This window comes from Tetrahymena thermophila (genome assembly GCF_000189635.1).
Source record: "Tetrahymena thermophila SB210 genomic scaffold scf_8254667, whole genome shotgun sequence".
In the NCBI taxonomy this organism is placed as follows: domain Eukaryota; phylum Ciliophora; class Oligohymenophorea; order Hymenostomatida; family Tetrahymenidae; genus Tetrahymena; species Tetrahymena thermophila.
This window is the reverse complement of record NW_002476434.1, coordinates 323,149-337,823: the sequence shown is the minus strand read 5'-3', so window position 1 is coordinate 337,823 and position 14,675 is coordinate 323,149. Positions and strand designations below refer to the sequence as shown.

The 14,675-nt window shown below is 23.0% G+C and overlaps 1 protein-coding gene across 1 annotated transcript; it reads right to left on the bottom strand. All coding sequences in view use genetic code 6, as the record gives it.

Moving 5' to 3' along the window:
• Positions 1-414: 414 nt before the first annotated feature.
• Positions 415-14,393, bottom strand: TTHERM_000028467 (phage head-tail adaptor family protein, putative; the record flags this gene model as incomplete). The annotated part of the gene is made up of 28 exons (XM_012797088.1): positions 415-839; positions 896-992; positions 1,047-1,496; positions 1,556-2,120; positions 2,222-2,553; positions 2,605-2,739; positions 2,783-2,912; positions 2,963-3,270; positions 3,329-3,461; positions 3,514-3,836; positions 3,886-4,111; positions 4,167-4,510; positions 4,630-4,966; positions 5,017-5,184; positions 5,246-5,824; positions 5,877-7,325; positions 7,378-8,018; positions 8,116-9,009; positions 9,063-9,608; positions 9,658-10,012; positions 10,098-10,466; positions 10,857-11,269; positions 11,326-11,880; positions 11,936-12,607; positions 12,671-13,041; positions 13,091-13,307; positions 13,372-13,593; positions 13,665-14,393. The coding sequence occupies 28 exons, from the start codon at positions 14,391-14,393 to the stop codon at positions 415-417; spliced, it is 11,985 nt and encodes a 3,994-aa protein (XP_012652542.1).
• Between the last annotated feature and the right edge of the window lie 282 nt (positions 14,394-14,675).

Genomic DNA, 14,675 nt, shown 5'->3' with positions numbered 1-14,675 from the left:
TTAAAAGAATTGCTTATTAAAATTTTCTGAATAATTAGAAAGATAAAAAAATAAATGTTTTTGAATAAGTTCTTGGAAATAAAGCTTTATAAATATAAATTATATTTCTATTAATAATTTTCCCACCTATTCAGCAATATCTTTTTAAGATTTGAATCAAAATTTAAATTTATTCAATTATTTTTCTAATTACCGTACATTCTCATTAATTAAGGCAAGTTAATAAAAAAAATATTTTTATCAAACATAGCCTTATTTTTAAAAATATTTAATTTAATCCTTATTTTAAATAAAAGTTTTTATTGAATAAATACATTTTATTTTTTTGTATTCTATTTAAAATTTCAAAAAAAACTACATTTTTAACATGAAAAAATAAAATAATATTTTTATTAATAAATAAATTTAAGAATATCAAAGTTATTTTGAATTCAAAATTTATTCTGTCTCTTTTATAACATTTTAAATATTTTTTTCGTTCAAATTTGAGGATTTATCTTCTTAAGATGAAGCTGCTCCTGTTGCAGCAGCCATAGGAATTATAGAGTTTATAATAGCGCCAAATGTTCCACCTAAGGTAAAGGCTTGAATCCCTAAAAATATGAACACAAATAATAAAACAAGTATTAATATTAATGTGCCTAGAGATAATGCTAACAAAGCAGCAGATATTCCTAATTTTTCTAAGGACATGCTAATTTTTTTAGTATTGACATACTCAAAAGCCCTTTCAAATTCTTCCTCACTTAGTAAGAATTATTACTTTTAGCTTGAAAGGGTACCTGTCTTTTTGATAATAGCAAAAATTTCATTCGCTCTATGTTAACTGAGATAAATACCTTTTTTTTATATATAAAAAATAGTTAAAGGTTAAATTAAATGAAATTATATTTACCTATTCTATTTATGAAAGTACAAAATGTATCAATATTAATCATACCATTCTACCCTTCTTAACTTACTAAAGCTCTGAAAATATCCTAAACATTTATCTAAATAATTTATTTGATTAATTATTATCTTGAAATAGAATGCAAATTAATTACTTTTCCTTCATTTAATCTTTTAAGAATATCTTTCGTTTAGTCATCTAAAACTTTTTAAGGAGTAATTTTAATTTATTCTAGAGAGCTACGGCTTTGAAAAACTGCTAATTTTTAAGTCATAGAAACAAATTCTTAAACTGTTTTTAAATCATTCTAATTTAATAGATTAAATTAGCCAATTAAAGTAAATATATTTGAAATGTCTCCCTAAATAAGCCCAATCATACTTTTTACTAACTCTTAACTAACAAATTATTCTCCAGCAATAAGAATTAACTAAGTAAGACTTTGAACTATAGTCTAATCTTATAAGGTTATTGTTGGACTATTAAATATTGTCAAAAGCAATTTGAAAATTAAATAAAATTTCTGACTTATTTAATTGTCATCTTTATTAATATTTAAATATTCTTTTAATTATGATTTCTTCACTAAAAAGTAGATTAAATCCTATTTTTATTTAATATTTAAAACTATAATTTACATAATAATTTAGAATTTTTTATTACTTTTAGAATCTTTTCTGAATTTTTTGTTTCTCCAGATTATAAAATGTTAAATGCATCTTTTAAAAACTATGGTACACCTGTATTAGTAACTATATTGAAACATGTTTCCAAAAAGTTTAAGAAATCTTAGTTTAATTATTTATTTTTTTCTTCTTTACTGATTTGCAATTAATAAGTCAAAATAATTTTAGTAAAATAATAAAAAAACTTAGAAAAGTTTTTAGAAGTTTCATCAAATTGTCCATCTTTTTAAAATAACTAGTAAAAAAAGCTATTTTAGTCTGTGCTTAAAAAGTAGTTTTCAAATCCGTGAGCATTCTATCCTTGAATAAAGAATTCGAGAATTTACATCATAAATTCAGGGATAGGGTGTTTTTTTCCAATAACAGTGTATATATCAGCTATAAAAAATGTAGTAAGATAACTAGAAATATCGGTAGAAGATAATTAGTCAGCAAAATAACAATAACTCTAAACGACATTCGCGATTGAAGTTTTATCGGAGGTTTTAACTACTTCTAGATCATCAATAAATGAAATATCATAAGATGCATTTTCTAAATATCTGTTTTATATAAAATAATAATTTTGAAATAAAAAAATCTTATCTTATTAAGTAAATTTTTATTTTAGATATCAACTTATAATGGTAATAATTAAGTTTACGAGTTAAATTGCTTAATTAGGTTTTTGTAATTATAATCTCCTTTATCCATAGAAACTGAAATAGTATTATTGTTTTATACATTAGCTTTAGACTCCAATATATCAACAATATGAGCTGTTAAAAATGTTAAAGTGTTAGCTATTTATTATAGAATCTCCTCATCTTTAAGTTTCTAATGAGTACAATTAGTTGCTGATATTTTTTTCCACAAATAGAGAGATTTTAAAATTAAACTAGAATGTATATTTTAATATTTATTTTTTATTTAATCTTATTCTCCCTCCTCATTAAAAATTTTTGAAGAGTTTTATCCAAAAACTTTGTCAGCATCCTAGATTTAAAAAAAAAAATGAATTTTTATAAAATGAGTTTTTTTAGTTACTTATAGCGAAATTAAAGAATTTAAAGCTAAGAGTCCTCTCTAACTTGTTATACCAAGTATCAAATCAAAATATTATTTTCTAATATCTTTTTGAATTAGTCCGAATTACTAAAGAGTCTCAAATCCTTTTTTAATCTTCAACAAAAATTAATAATTTAAAACTTAAAAAAATACTTACTGAGGGATCTTAAATAATTGAATTTATTTCTTTCTGCTGTAATTTATGCAAATTAGGTTTAAATATTGTCAATACTTTAAAAAGCTTAACTTAGTTTTCGGATAAATTAAAAGCATAACTCATAAATTAGCTATAAAAAATTGCAAATAAATTAAATAAATTTGAACAAATAAATTTTACTTTATGAGCTCTTCTTTTTTTTCGAATAAGAACTTCCACGAATTATCAATGATATTATTCATAGCCTGGATCATAAATTCGTTTTTCTCTTTGTTTTTTTCTTCTTCTAGAAGATGAGAATATTTTTATACAAATAATTAATCATTTTTACTTTTTGCTTTTTTAACTTATTCTTTAATAACCTCTTTACATAGTCTAAAAACTATTTTTTACAACATTAATCTATTTTCTTGACTATCTGGCGAGAGTAAAATTAAGTTTGCTATATTTATTTTATTAGGTTCAGTCTTTTAGCTTTATATACTCAACTTTTTATTTTAAGATATTATTGAATATATATATAAATAAAAAAATTAATGTTTTTACATGATCAAATGAGTAAAGCAACTAGTAGAAAATTTAATAGCCTTATGAATACTAAAAGAGAGGAGAAAATTTTGTAAGCTCCATCATTGTATCAAGCCAGCCATTATTAATACTGATTATATTCCTAATGACACTAATCAAAATAAAAAGATAAGTGTTACAAATCATTTTTTCAAATAAATTACGTTTTATTAGTTTCAGAGTAATTAGTTTGAGAGAGAAGCTATTCAAAATCTTTTACATCAAAATTATATTTATCCAAGAAAACTTTAGCAAAATTCTTCAGTAACTTAGGACTTATGTTCATACTTTCACTAATTGTAGATAAATCATATTCAGTTGTGTCAAAAAATAATGAAGTAATTTGGAGAATAGATTTTTTATTGCTATTCATAAATTAAGTAACTTATGCGATTTATCTACTAAATGTTTCTTAATCAATCTTTTTATTGAATGAAGACCATAACGAGCCTGAAAGCTAAAGTATGTTGACAAATAATTTTAGATCCTTTTTTAACAATAATCAAATCAATAAATATTTTAGATTATTTTTTTACCTCTTGATAATTTTGTATCATAAAATTATTTGTATATAGGCACTCATAGTCCTATTTAAAAAATCCCAAAAGAGTTGAGGCATTTGGTGATTATACAAATTCTAAATAGGAGTTTTCTTCTTTTGCTAATGCATCGCTTGATATACTTATAGATTCATTTTACTCTTCTATTTTAAGAGAATTTAATTTAAAAAATTTCTTATTAGGACTGATCATGTATTGCGATCTATTTTAAATAAAACAATTTACTTTGATCAAATAATTTAAAAAATATTAATTACTCTATAAACGAGTCAAACTCATCTATTAATCTATCCATATATTATTTGGATTTATCCGTTCTTACAGTAAAATTTAAGACTGAGAAAAAATTTGAACTAAACCTTTTTATCTTTTATTATGAAGGCTTTTAAAGAATAAGTAAAGGATCTTCTTTTGCTATTTCTTAAACAATCTAACCAAAATCCTAAAAAATACTTTCAATGTAATTCATTTTATAATTGTTCAAATCTTCAAGATTTCTCTAAAAAATAAGCATGCTTCTAAATTCTGGATTAGCTATTGGTGGTATAGGAGAATGAGATAAAATTTCGTTCCCGTCTAAATTAAATCCGCAGCATAAACCCTATTTTTTTAAGAATTAAAAGTTAATTAATATCAATAATCAAAATAAAATTTCTAAATGCGATGAAAAAATATAAAAAATAATTTATATTTTAGAAGCAAATAAATTGGAATATTTACAATGATTGGATGCATATAGAATTTCTAAAAGTTAGGATTTTACAACTTCATAAAAAAAAAGATATCAAAAGTTGTTAATAGAAAATCTATTTCATAGCTGACTTATATCAGATGATCTTATCCTTTATCGTTATATGAAAATATAAACTTTGAGCTATCTTATAGTTATGTTAATGTGCTTATCAAAAGGAGATGAACAACTCCGTTTGATTCAAGACTCTAAGATAAATTAAGATTTTTTTTTTTTTTTAATACATTTTTTGGTTATCTAAAGCAAATTTTATCAACACCAAAATACAAACCATGAATAAAATCATAGTAACTTTGCTTATTTTTCCTTTTTAAACATTTAAAGTATTAGATTGAAATAAATAAATAATAAAATACTCAATTTCTTCGATGTATTTTTGAGCTGCTCTCTCAAATAATTTATTGATATCATTTTTTGAATAATTTTTTTTCTCTTTTTCATCTGTAATTGTATTAAATTCTTCTTCTGCAATAGAATTTAATATTATTTAAGGGAATTGACAAGCTTAAGCTAACTCAGTTGCTCTTTTTTAAGTTGAAAATAAAAATATGTAAACATTTTATTTTATTTTAATTGTAAAAATACTTGCTTGCATTTTTTATAATTAAATTATAAAGATATTCTCCTTAAAATTCAAGAATTTTATTGCCTATTTATTAGTATTCTTAGCTTTCGCCTTTTTCAGAGTATTTTTTATTTATTTGTATGTAGTATTCAAGATAAGAGATGAATTCTTTGACAATAGTTGCAGTCTGTCTGAGCTAGAGGATTAATATAAGAGATATTACTGGGTTGATCTAATAAGCTTTATAGTATTTATATGTGTAATAATATCTTAATATATAGTAATCCCAAGCAAAAACATCTCCTGACATTAGCAAAATCCAAACTGGACTTAACTAAAGTTCTTTATATAGTAAATACAATGCATATTCAAATTTATTTGATTTTTCAATTTCTATTACAGATTTATTTTTTTCTTCTGATTACTAGTATTTATTGTCATTCAATTCTTCATCATCATCATCGTCTTCCCCAAAATAATCTAAATAGTCTTAATTATTTTCTTCTTTTTATTTTTTTTTAATCTCTCGTTAGTAAAGTTAGTAAATATCTTGATAAATTTTATCAATAGGTAGCTCACATTGTCTCTTTTAAATAACCCTTTTTTAAAATAATAATTTTGTAAGAATAGAAAAAGAATTATAAAATATACCCTATAAACCCTTAGAATATTGACAACAATTATGGATTACCACTCAAAGCTAATTTAAGTAAATTATTTTTATTAACAAAAGCTTCAAGCAAAACAAAGTTTTTAGTTAAGCAGAAAATTAGAGATGACCAATAAGTTTTAATTTCAAAACTTTTATGTATTGCATTTTAGTTTAATGAATTAGTTAACATCTTTTTATTTGTTTCTAAATTAGTAGAATCATCAAAATCCTAATCAAGAAGCAATAGATTTTGCAAAGCTTCTATGTTAACAGTTGAAGGTAAATTAAGTGATTCTTAAAGCTACTAAGCTTCTTGAACTTCTATCATTTAATACAATAACTTAATGCAATTTTTAAGATCTTTTAAATCTAAGTTTATGCTTCTTAAAACCTAAATCACTGAAGAGCTATTTTTCATTTCTTCAAATACTTTATTAATAGATTGATAATCAGAAGCACTTTTAATTGAGTAAATATATTAAAAAAATTCCACAACATCTAAAGGAATATTGAGTTCTCTACTAAAGAACGATGTATTTATTGGTAAACCTCTAGATAAATTTATGTACTATTCAACTTCTTTATCAGAAACAGTTACATTATTAATGAAATTTTCCTATTAATTCTAATTTTGTTGAAAGGTAGTTTTTGTTTTACTTTTTATAATCTCCAAGTAAATCTTTGTTTTTGTATCTGATTATTCATTTGGACCTATTTAATTTGCTTTAATTCTTTTTTATGTGACTTCCTTTATTAATCTCTGCTCTTGATAATCGACTTATCTAAAAAACTTGATAAAAGCAGATGAAAATTATTATGTATTGCTGCAAAAGATTGCTTAGAATGCTTAAAAAAATTCTATCTTAATATCTAATTTTCTTGACAAGTATTGCTCAATAGTAAGTTTTAATATTTAATTTTGATTATTCTGTCCATCAAATATTCTTAGAAGTATTCCATCTGATTTACCCTCTAAATAGCAAAACATACAAGCTATTAGCAAAAAATAGTCGTTTTCTGAATCAGCAAAATACTGAAGCAAAACTTAAAGCTTGACTGAGTTTTTGGTGCTTGTAAAAATATCCACTAATCCTTATACACCTAAAAAGTTATTTTCATTTTATTATATTAATTTTATAAATTCCTATTTTTCTGATTACTGTTGGGAATTAAATACAAATTTAACAAAACTATTAATGCTTTTTGGAATTTTTTGATTTGTAAGCTATAAAAAGAATTAAACTGTTTCTATTGTTTAAGGAATCTGCATATCTACTACAATGCTTTTAAGTAGGTCTAAAGGTATTTTATTTTTGAATATTATTTCATTAATTTTAGCAAGCTGGTTTTAATAATCATTTATTTCTTTCAAATTATGTACACAATGATTTATAAATTAGTTATAGTTGATACCACTAATTTACATCTAAAAGCAATCATTTAATGATCTATATTTATATGGGAAAGTATAAATTTTAAATAAAAATATAATTAATTTACTCGTATAATTTATCATCTGGGCAAAATATCAGCTATAAAAATGTTTAAACTATTCTTTCATCTAAATTAATAATACTGGCAACATTTTATACTTATTCTTTGAAAATAGTTGATGATGAGGTTATGTTTGCAATATTTAAATTTTTCAAAGATACAAGTCTTCCAAATAAGTTTGCAACTTTACTATCTACGCCTTAATCTTCTCCTATTTTCAATAATTTAATTAGCTGCACAATTTGCTAGTGTGTAATTTAACCAAGTTATATATTATTCATCATATAAGAAAGAGCCTAATTTGTAAACTTAATCTATTTAATAAAATTTAGAATACAAGTACTTTTGTTTTTTCCAACAGCGTTATTAGTGATATATTCTTTAAAATCAGTAAAGTTAAATTCTAATACTTATGTAATTTAAGACTCAAATTAGTCAAACTCATATTTACCTCTATGAAATTAAAGAATTAACTTAAAATCCTCAAAGTGCATTTTTTTTAATGTTTCCTTATTACTTTATGAAATTTTAAACTCTATATTTTTTTCCATATCTAATTCACTGAATACTTCATATATATCATAATCGTCTGTAGACAACACAAAATTTATTATCTGATTTAGTTTTTTAATTGCTTTCTTATCAATCTATTTTTATTTTTAAAATTATTTTTAAGTGTTTAAATGCTATTTTAATCATATAAAAATAAAAATGTTTGATAAATGTGGTTAAATTAAAAATTACCTTATACTAATTTTGAATCATTCTAATAAAGCTTGAATACTATGGCATAGTTTTTTGGTTAAGTATAAATTGTATTAAGCCACTTAAATCTTCTGGGGACATCCTCATTTTTTAACATATAATTGAAAAATGCTTTTATTAGATAATTTTATCCCAATCAGATTAATTTATGGAGTTTTTATTCTTGAAAAATAGAATGCTTAAAAAGAATTTTGAAAATTCTTTTGATACACCGTAGATTCTTTGAGAATTCACTTGCATGTTTTCAATTTAACCTATCTTGTTGTTGTATATTTTTTCGAACAGACTTAAAAGATTCTATATAAGAATCAAATTTTTTTAAGATGTATTTCCTTTATTATTTCCTGTATTATCTAAAATAAGTTTAATAAATTCATTCAACTTATATTCGCTCTCGTTATCTTTTAATTTTTCTCTAAGCCATTCAAATAAATCTTTAATAACATCAACAGGTATATTTTATAAGTTACTTCTAAATCCTAAAATGAAGAAAGCTACTATTGAAGACATTCTTTTAATATCAGTTTAATTAGCAAATTTAGTATCTTTAAAAATAGAAGTAAATATTTCTCTGATTTAGTTTACATGAGGAGTCTTTTGCTCTTAATTAAATGAACCAATAATTAAAAGAAGGAAATCACAAAAGTCTATAATACTAAATTAGCAGATATTAAATTTATCTTCAATCTTAGAGTCTTAAATAAATTTTTTAAGAACACTTAAAATTTCACTTCTTGATAATGATTTGAAATTAGTAAATGCTTCTATTACTAAATTTAATAAATTAGCAAACTTTGATAGTTCTTCGATATTACCATAAACTGGCATAGATTAAAATTTTTACAAAATCTTGATAAATTCTTTTAACATTCCCTTTAGTTATTTTATGAATTAAAGTTTAAATTTAAAAAAATGAATTAAATTACTTCAACATTATTCTTTAATCCTTCATTAAAAATGTTATACATTCCTTCGAAGATAGTTTTTATAGCTTTTTAGACCATTTATTCATTAATAGTGACTACATTATTATCCAATTCTTTGAGTTTTGATTAAAGCAATTGCTTAAAATCATATCCACCTTTCTTTTTTTAAATATTCACATCAATATCAAGTGCTCTCTCAGCTTATTTAAAAGCGTTATATTATTCTTCAGAGTAAGGATATTTTTACAAAACTAGAGAAGATATATAGTAACTCACTTACTATAAGATGGCATTTACCTTTTATTTCCTATTTTGATTGTCTGATGATAAACACTCAAATAATAATTTTAAGATAGGACCTTGCAACAATTCTAGTTGATTCATAATTTTTTTATCAACATTTTTTTAAAATTTGTTTTGGATCTCTAAATTTAAGTCTGATAAAACAGTTCCTAATTCTGTCTTTAATCTTGCTTTTTAATTGCTTAAAATTGAAAATAGCAATTATGTCAGACTTTGAGCCATTATTGGTAGATATTATTTTAGCTAAGAAAAAATTATTTTAAATAAAATAGGTAATATTAAAATTTATTACTTGCTGCTCTAGTTATAGTTTAGCTTTTTCTTCTAACTTTTCCATAATACTTAAGGCATACTGTTTAGGATCTTGCGCAATTTTTAGTACCTCATTACCTAGATGAGCAACAGCTTCAGGGTCTCTAACCATCATCTCAATATTATCCTATATATTTTCAGCTAACTTTTGATCAATTAAGCCATAAGAAGATGCCTCCTAGCATAGCCTTTTTATTTAATCTGTTGGAACAAGCTAATCAACCTTGCCTCCAATATCTAATTTTTTGAGCATATCTTTAAATTGTTTCTCTGCTAACCCTTTCAAATAATCTGTTAAAAGTTTAACTCCTTGGTCCAATATTCTTTTCAACATTCTGTATGATATATATAAATTTGTGAAATAAGTGTCAAAAATTTTTTTTAACTTTAAAAATAAAGTAAATTAGATGAAAATTTTACTGGTATTTTCTTGCGACTAAAGTAAGAAAAGTAGCAGCTGAAGTGGCGTATGGTAAGAATGCATTTGGATTAATAATAGCACTCAAAATGAGCCATGTTCCTATCAAGCTTAAATAAACACCAATTCCATACAAAACTAATAAAGCAAGCACCCACATTATCTTAGAAGCTAATTTTCTGACTTAGCTGGATTTATTATAATCTTAAAATTATCTTTCTTAAGGGATTGTCATAAAGATGTAGTAATGAACTAAATCAAATGATGAAAGAACTAAAAATATAATAGAGATGATAACAATTATAGCAATACCATTGCTGTCAGACATTAATTTATACGGTATAGATGAGGGTTCTTCTAATATATCATAGCTTTTTTGATAAAATAAAATTTTTAAAAATATTTTTTTTATTTTTTCTCAAATAATTTGTAAACATTTAATTAATATTTAATTATGATAATTAATTTTTGATTAAATTAATTGATATTATTTAATTTTTAATTAATGCTTGGTAATTTAAATGATAAATAAATATTTAAATTTTAAAAAATTCTGAAAATTATTGTGAAAAACTTTTATTATTTTTTAATCATTCTAGAAAAATTTAACTTCTTTATTTAAATAAATGTAAATTTTAATAACTCAAAATGGTTTTTCTTTAAATATAAAAAAATGAATTTAAAAGAAAACCAAAGCATTAAAAAAATATTTAAGTTATAAATTAACAAAAATTTAAAAGCCTTTCCATAAATTTAATTACCTGTATATTAATCTCTGAATAGGAACAGAAGAATAATTAGATTGAAGCATCCTAATAAAGATTATTAGAACAATAAAAGGACATCCCAATATGACTACTGATCCCAAATGGGCTAAAACTGTAACAGCATCATAAAACCACCAAAAATCTGGAGAAAATAACTCTTTCTTAACTTCTTCCATTTCATCTGTTTGGTATTGTTTTCCTTAGAGATTTTTAGACAGTAGCAATTTAAAAGTATTATTTACTCTTTTTTTATCTATAATAAACATTTTCTTTTTATTCAGTAGATTATAGCTAGGATCTCTTTCTATGACTTAAAGGGGATCATATTTGGTTTCAACACCATAATCTCTTTGCAATTAACCCTCACTAATAGATTGTTTAGGAATATGATTCATAATACAAAAATCCTAAAGTAAATTTATAAATTATTCATATTTATTTTTTATTTAAAAAATAAAATTACACTGTAAAATTATTCGAATGAAATTGAGTCGATTGTATCATTTGGAAATTTTGTAAGAGTGCATGAAGACTCTATAAAAAGTTATAAAGAATCTTTATTTTAAGTATCAGAAATAGTAACTATTTTTCCATTATATTTGATATATGAATAAGATTAAATAAGAGCATCATATTTATTCATAATTTTAAAGCCTCTTTTTCTCAATTGAATAATACTTTCTTCCTCATCTAACTTTCTTTCAAGCACTTAATTTAGATAGCAATATTTTTCATAAAGTCCTTTCAATTCAGATCCTACAATAGAATCTTTTTCTAAATTATGGATTATATCATCAGAAGCTTTTTCATTAATTTATACTTCTTTAAATAATAATTTATAAAACTCGCTAATTGAATTTTATCTAGCTTTATAAAACAGTATAACAACTTAATCAATATATGCACTTAAAGGAGGAGACAATAAGATTAAATTAAAAAATAGCTTAAGAATTCCTTTGATAGTATACTCTATCTTAAGAACATCTTTTTATTTAACTTGCTCAAGTACTTACTGATGCTTTTTATTAATTCAAGATTTTTAAGTTTTAAAATCTAAATATTAGAATAAATACCGCTAATTCTTCCTCTTTTTAATCTTCTAATTCTTCATCACTGTTGATTCCTTTTTCATTTTGATTTTACTAAGAATCTATGATTTTAGAATAGATATCTATATTAGAAATGTGGTCCAGTAAATAGATATAGTTCACATTTATTACATAAACTATTCCAACAATTAAGACTAATCCTACTATAGATGCTAAAATAAAGCTAACTATTATTGCTGCTTCTAAAACACCTTTAATTATAATTATTCCATTCATATAAATGTATACATAAACAAAATTTTTACCGCTTTAAGATATACTCAAATAGTTGATTGAAACTGTACCATCATTGTTTTTATTGAATTAAATCCAATCGTCAACATAATTATCACTAAGAGATGTATCTCTCAAACTACTGTAGGTATCAGATTAAGTAAATTTAATTGGTGGCAAGCTTATTGAAGGCTACCAAGCTAGAGAAAAAATAAAATAGGCAGAATTTTGCTATGATTTAAATTATTATTGTAACAATTGTTTAACTGTGTTAAGCCTATTTTAGCTCAATGAATTAACATATGGACAAAATCCTGGGGCAAGTACAAATTAATTTTCATACCTTTAAGAGTTTAACAGACTTAGAGTCAATGTGCCTAACCAAAAAGGCCTGAAGTATGAATATGCTGGGTTGTAAGTTAGCTTTAATTTAAATAGTCAAATATTTTAAAATCATATAGATGAAAATAATTAAATAATTATTACTTGCCACTATGAGTAAGTATTTGACTCTATTTATGAAGATCCAAACCTCATTATAAAGATTGGATCATAAACATTTGGATTACTTGCTGACACCATTTAATCATTTAACCTGCTCTACGAATTAGTTGAAAATTATATTTAATCTCCATTTTTACCATAAACAGATGAATCATAGACATACTACCCATTAGGAATCTAATCAGCTGCCTAACCTATTTTTTCAAGCACATTTATAAAGAGGTTACCAAATGTATTTTTGGCAATAAGATTCTAGTTTCCTCCTATATTTGATGGAATAGTAATAGAACCTTAAATGCATCTCTCAGCTATCACATTTTTTGGGTCATAATCAGTTGTACCATAAGGAAATACTTTTATTTTTTGATAAATTAAAAATGTCAAATATAACAAAAATATTACCATTAGTACAGCTTGCTGGATTGCTAGTAATAGTATTTTAAATTGGTGTTAAAGAATATGTTGATACGCAGTAATATTTATTTGTTAATTGTACAGTTGCAGTTATCCCCTATAATGATTGTACAATTATATCTCCCTCTGAAGTTTCAACTGATGCGTTTGAAAATTAGAAGTTGTTAACTTCAAAATTTCCCTAAAAGGTCAGAAATTAAAGACTCTATAAGCGTTTTAAAAACAAAAAAAATATTTAATTAAGCAATAGAAAAATATTAAAAATATACTTGTGCGATTAGTTTTGGTGAATTAAGATATACTTAAGGTCCTTATATACTTAATGAAGTGAATGATATATTTGATGAATCAATTAAAATATCACATTATTATTCTTAACAATTGATGCTTAGATTGGTCAATTAAATATTTTGATATACATAGAAGGCGATTTCACAAGATTTGTAATTTGCATTATTACTGAATGAAAAAGTCTTTTTTGAGTTTTATTACTAATATTATTAAAATTAAATGAACAAAAATAGCTATCAATAACTAATTAATAATAAATAAACGAACTTACTGAAAATGAGTAATCTTTTTTATAAGGTTAAATATCTGGAAATGAATATACCATAAGTATATCCCCATCAATCGTAGATGGTAGAGATGCTCTTGAAAGATAATTTAAATCAATTTTATCTTTATTATCATAATCAATAATTTTGATAACACATTTATTTACTTAAATTTCTACTTAATCAGATGCATAAATTTAAATCTGACCTCTATTATAGCCTAAAATATTGAAAAATGCTATTATTAATGCTAAAACAACAGCCTCTATAGCCAATAACAAAATTATTCTAAATAATTTTCTTTTAAACAATACGCTATATAAACTTTTTTAAAGCTTTCTTGATTTTTTAATCATTTTTTTTTTGTAATATGCTAATCTATCAAAAGTTTCAATTTTTCGTTAAACCACTTTTCTCTAATTTATCAGCTAATTACGAGAAGCCTTAATTTCTTCATCTTAAACATATATATGTTAAATTACTGATTTATCCAGCTATTTCTCATGTTATGAAAGATTAATTAGATTGTTAGTATTATCACCTCTTAGGCTTATAGAATCTTTATTTTGTTCGCTCTAATGACTTAATAATTTATTCTACTCAGTGATCTAGTTAGTACCTTAAGAAGCTTTATCTAATTTACCATCTTAAAAATCTTTGTTATACTAGCTATTACTTTTTTAGATAGCTAGCTCTTGTGTAAATTATTCCTTACCCTATTAATTTTATTTCATTTCAAATACTAAAAATCTATAGATTTTTTAATATTTTAGTAAATTAAATTTTTTATATATCTGTTTGGACTTATATTACTATTTTTTAAATTAAAAATGGAAAATAAAACTTACAACAAATTATCAAAGTATTATCTTTTATCCAGAAATATCTAAATAAACATATTTTTAAAATTTAATTATTTAAACTTTCAATTCTTGCTTGAGAAGTTACTTGTGATTATTGGTTAAAATATTTATGGTAACATTCAATTACAAAATTCACAATTACATTATTTATAT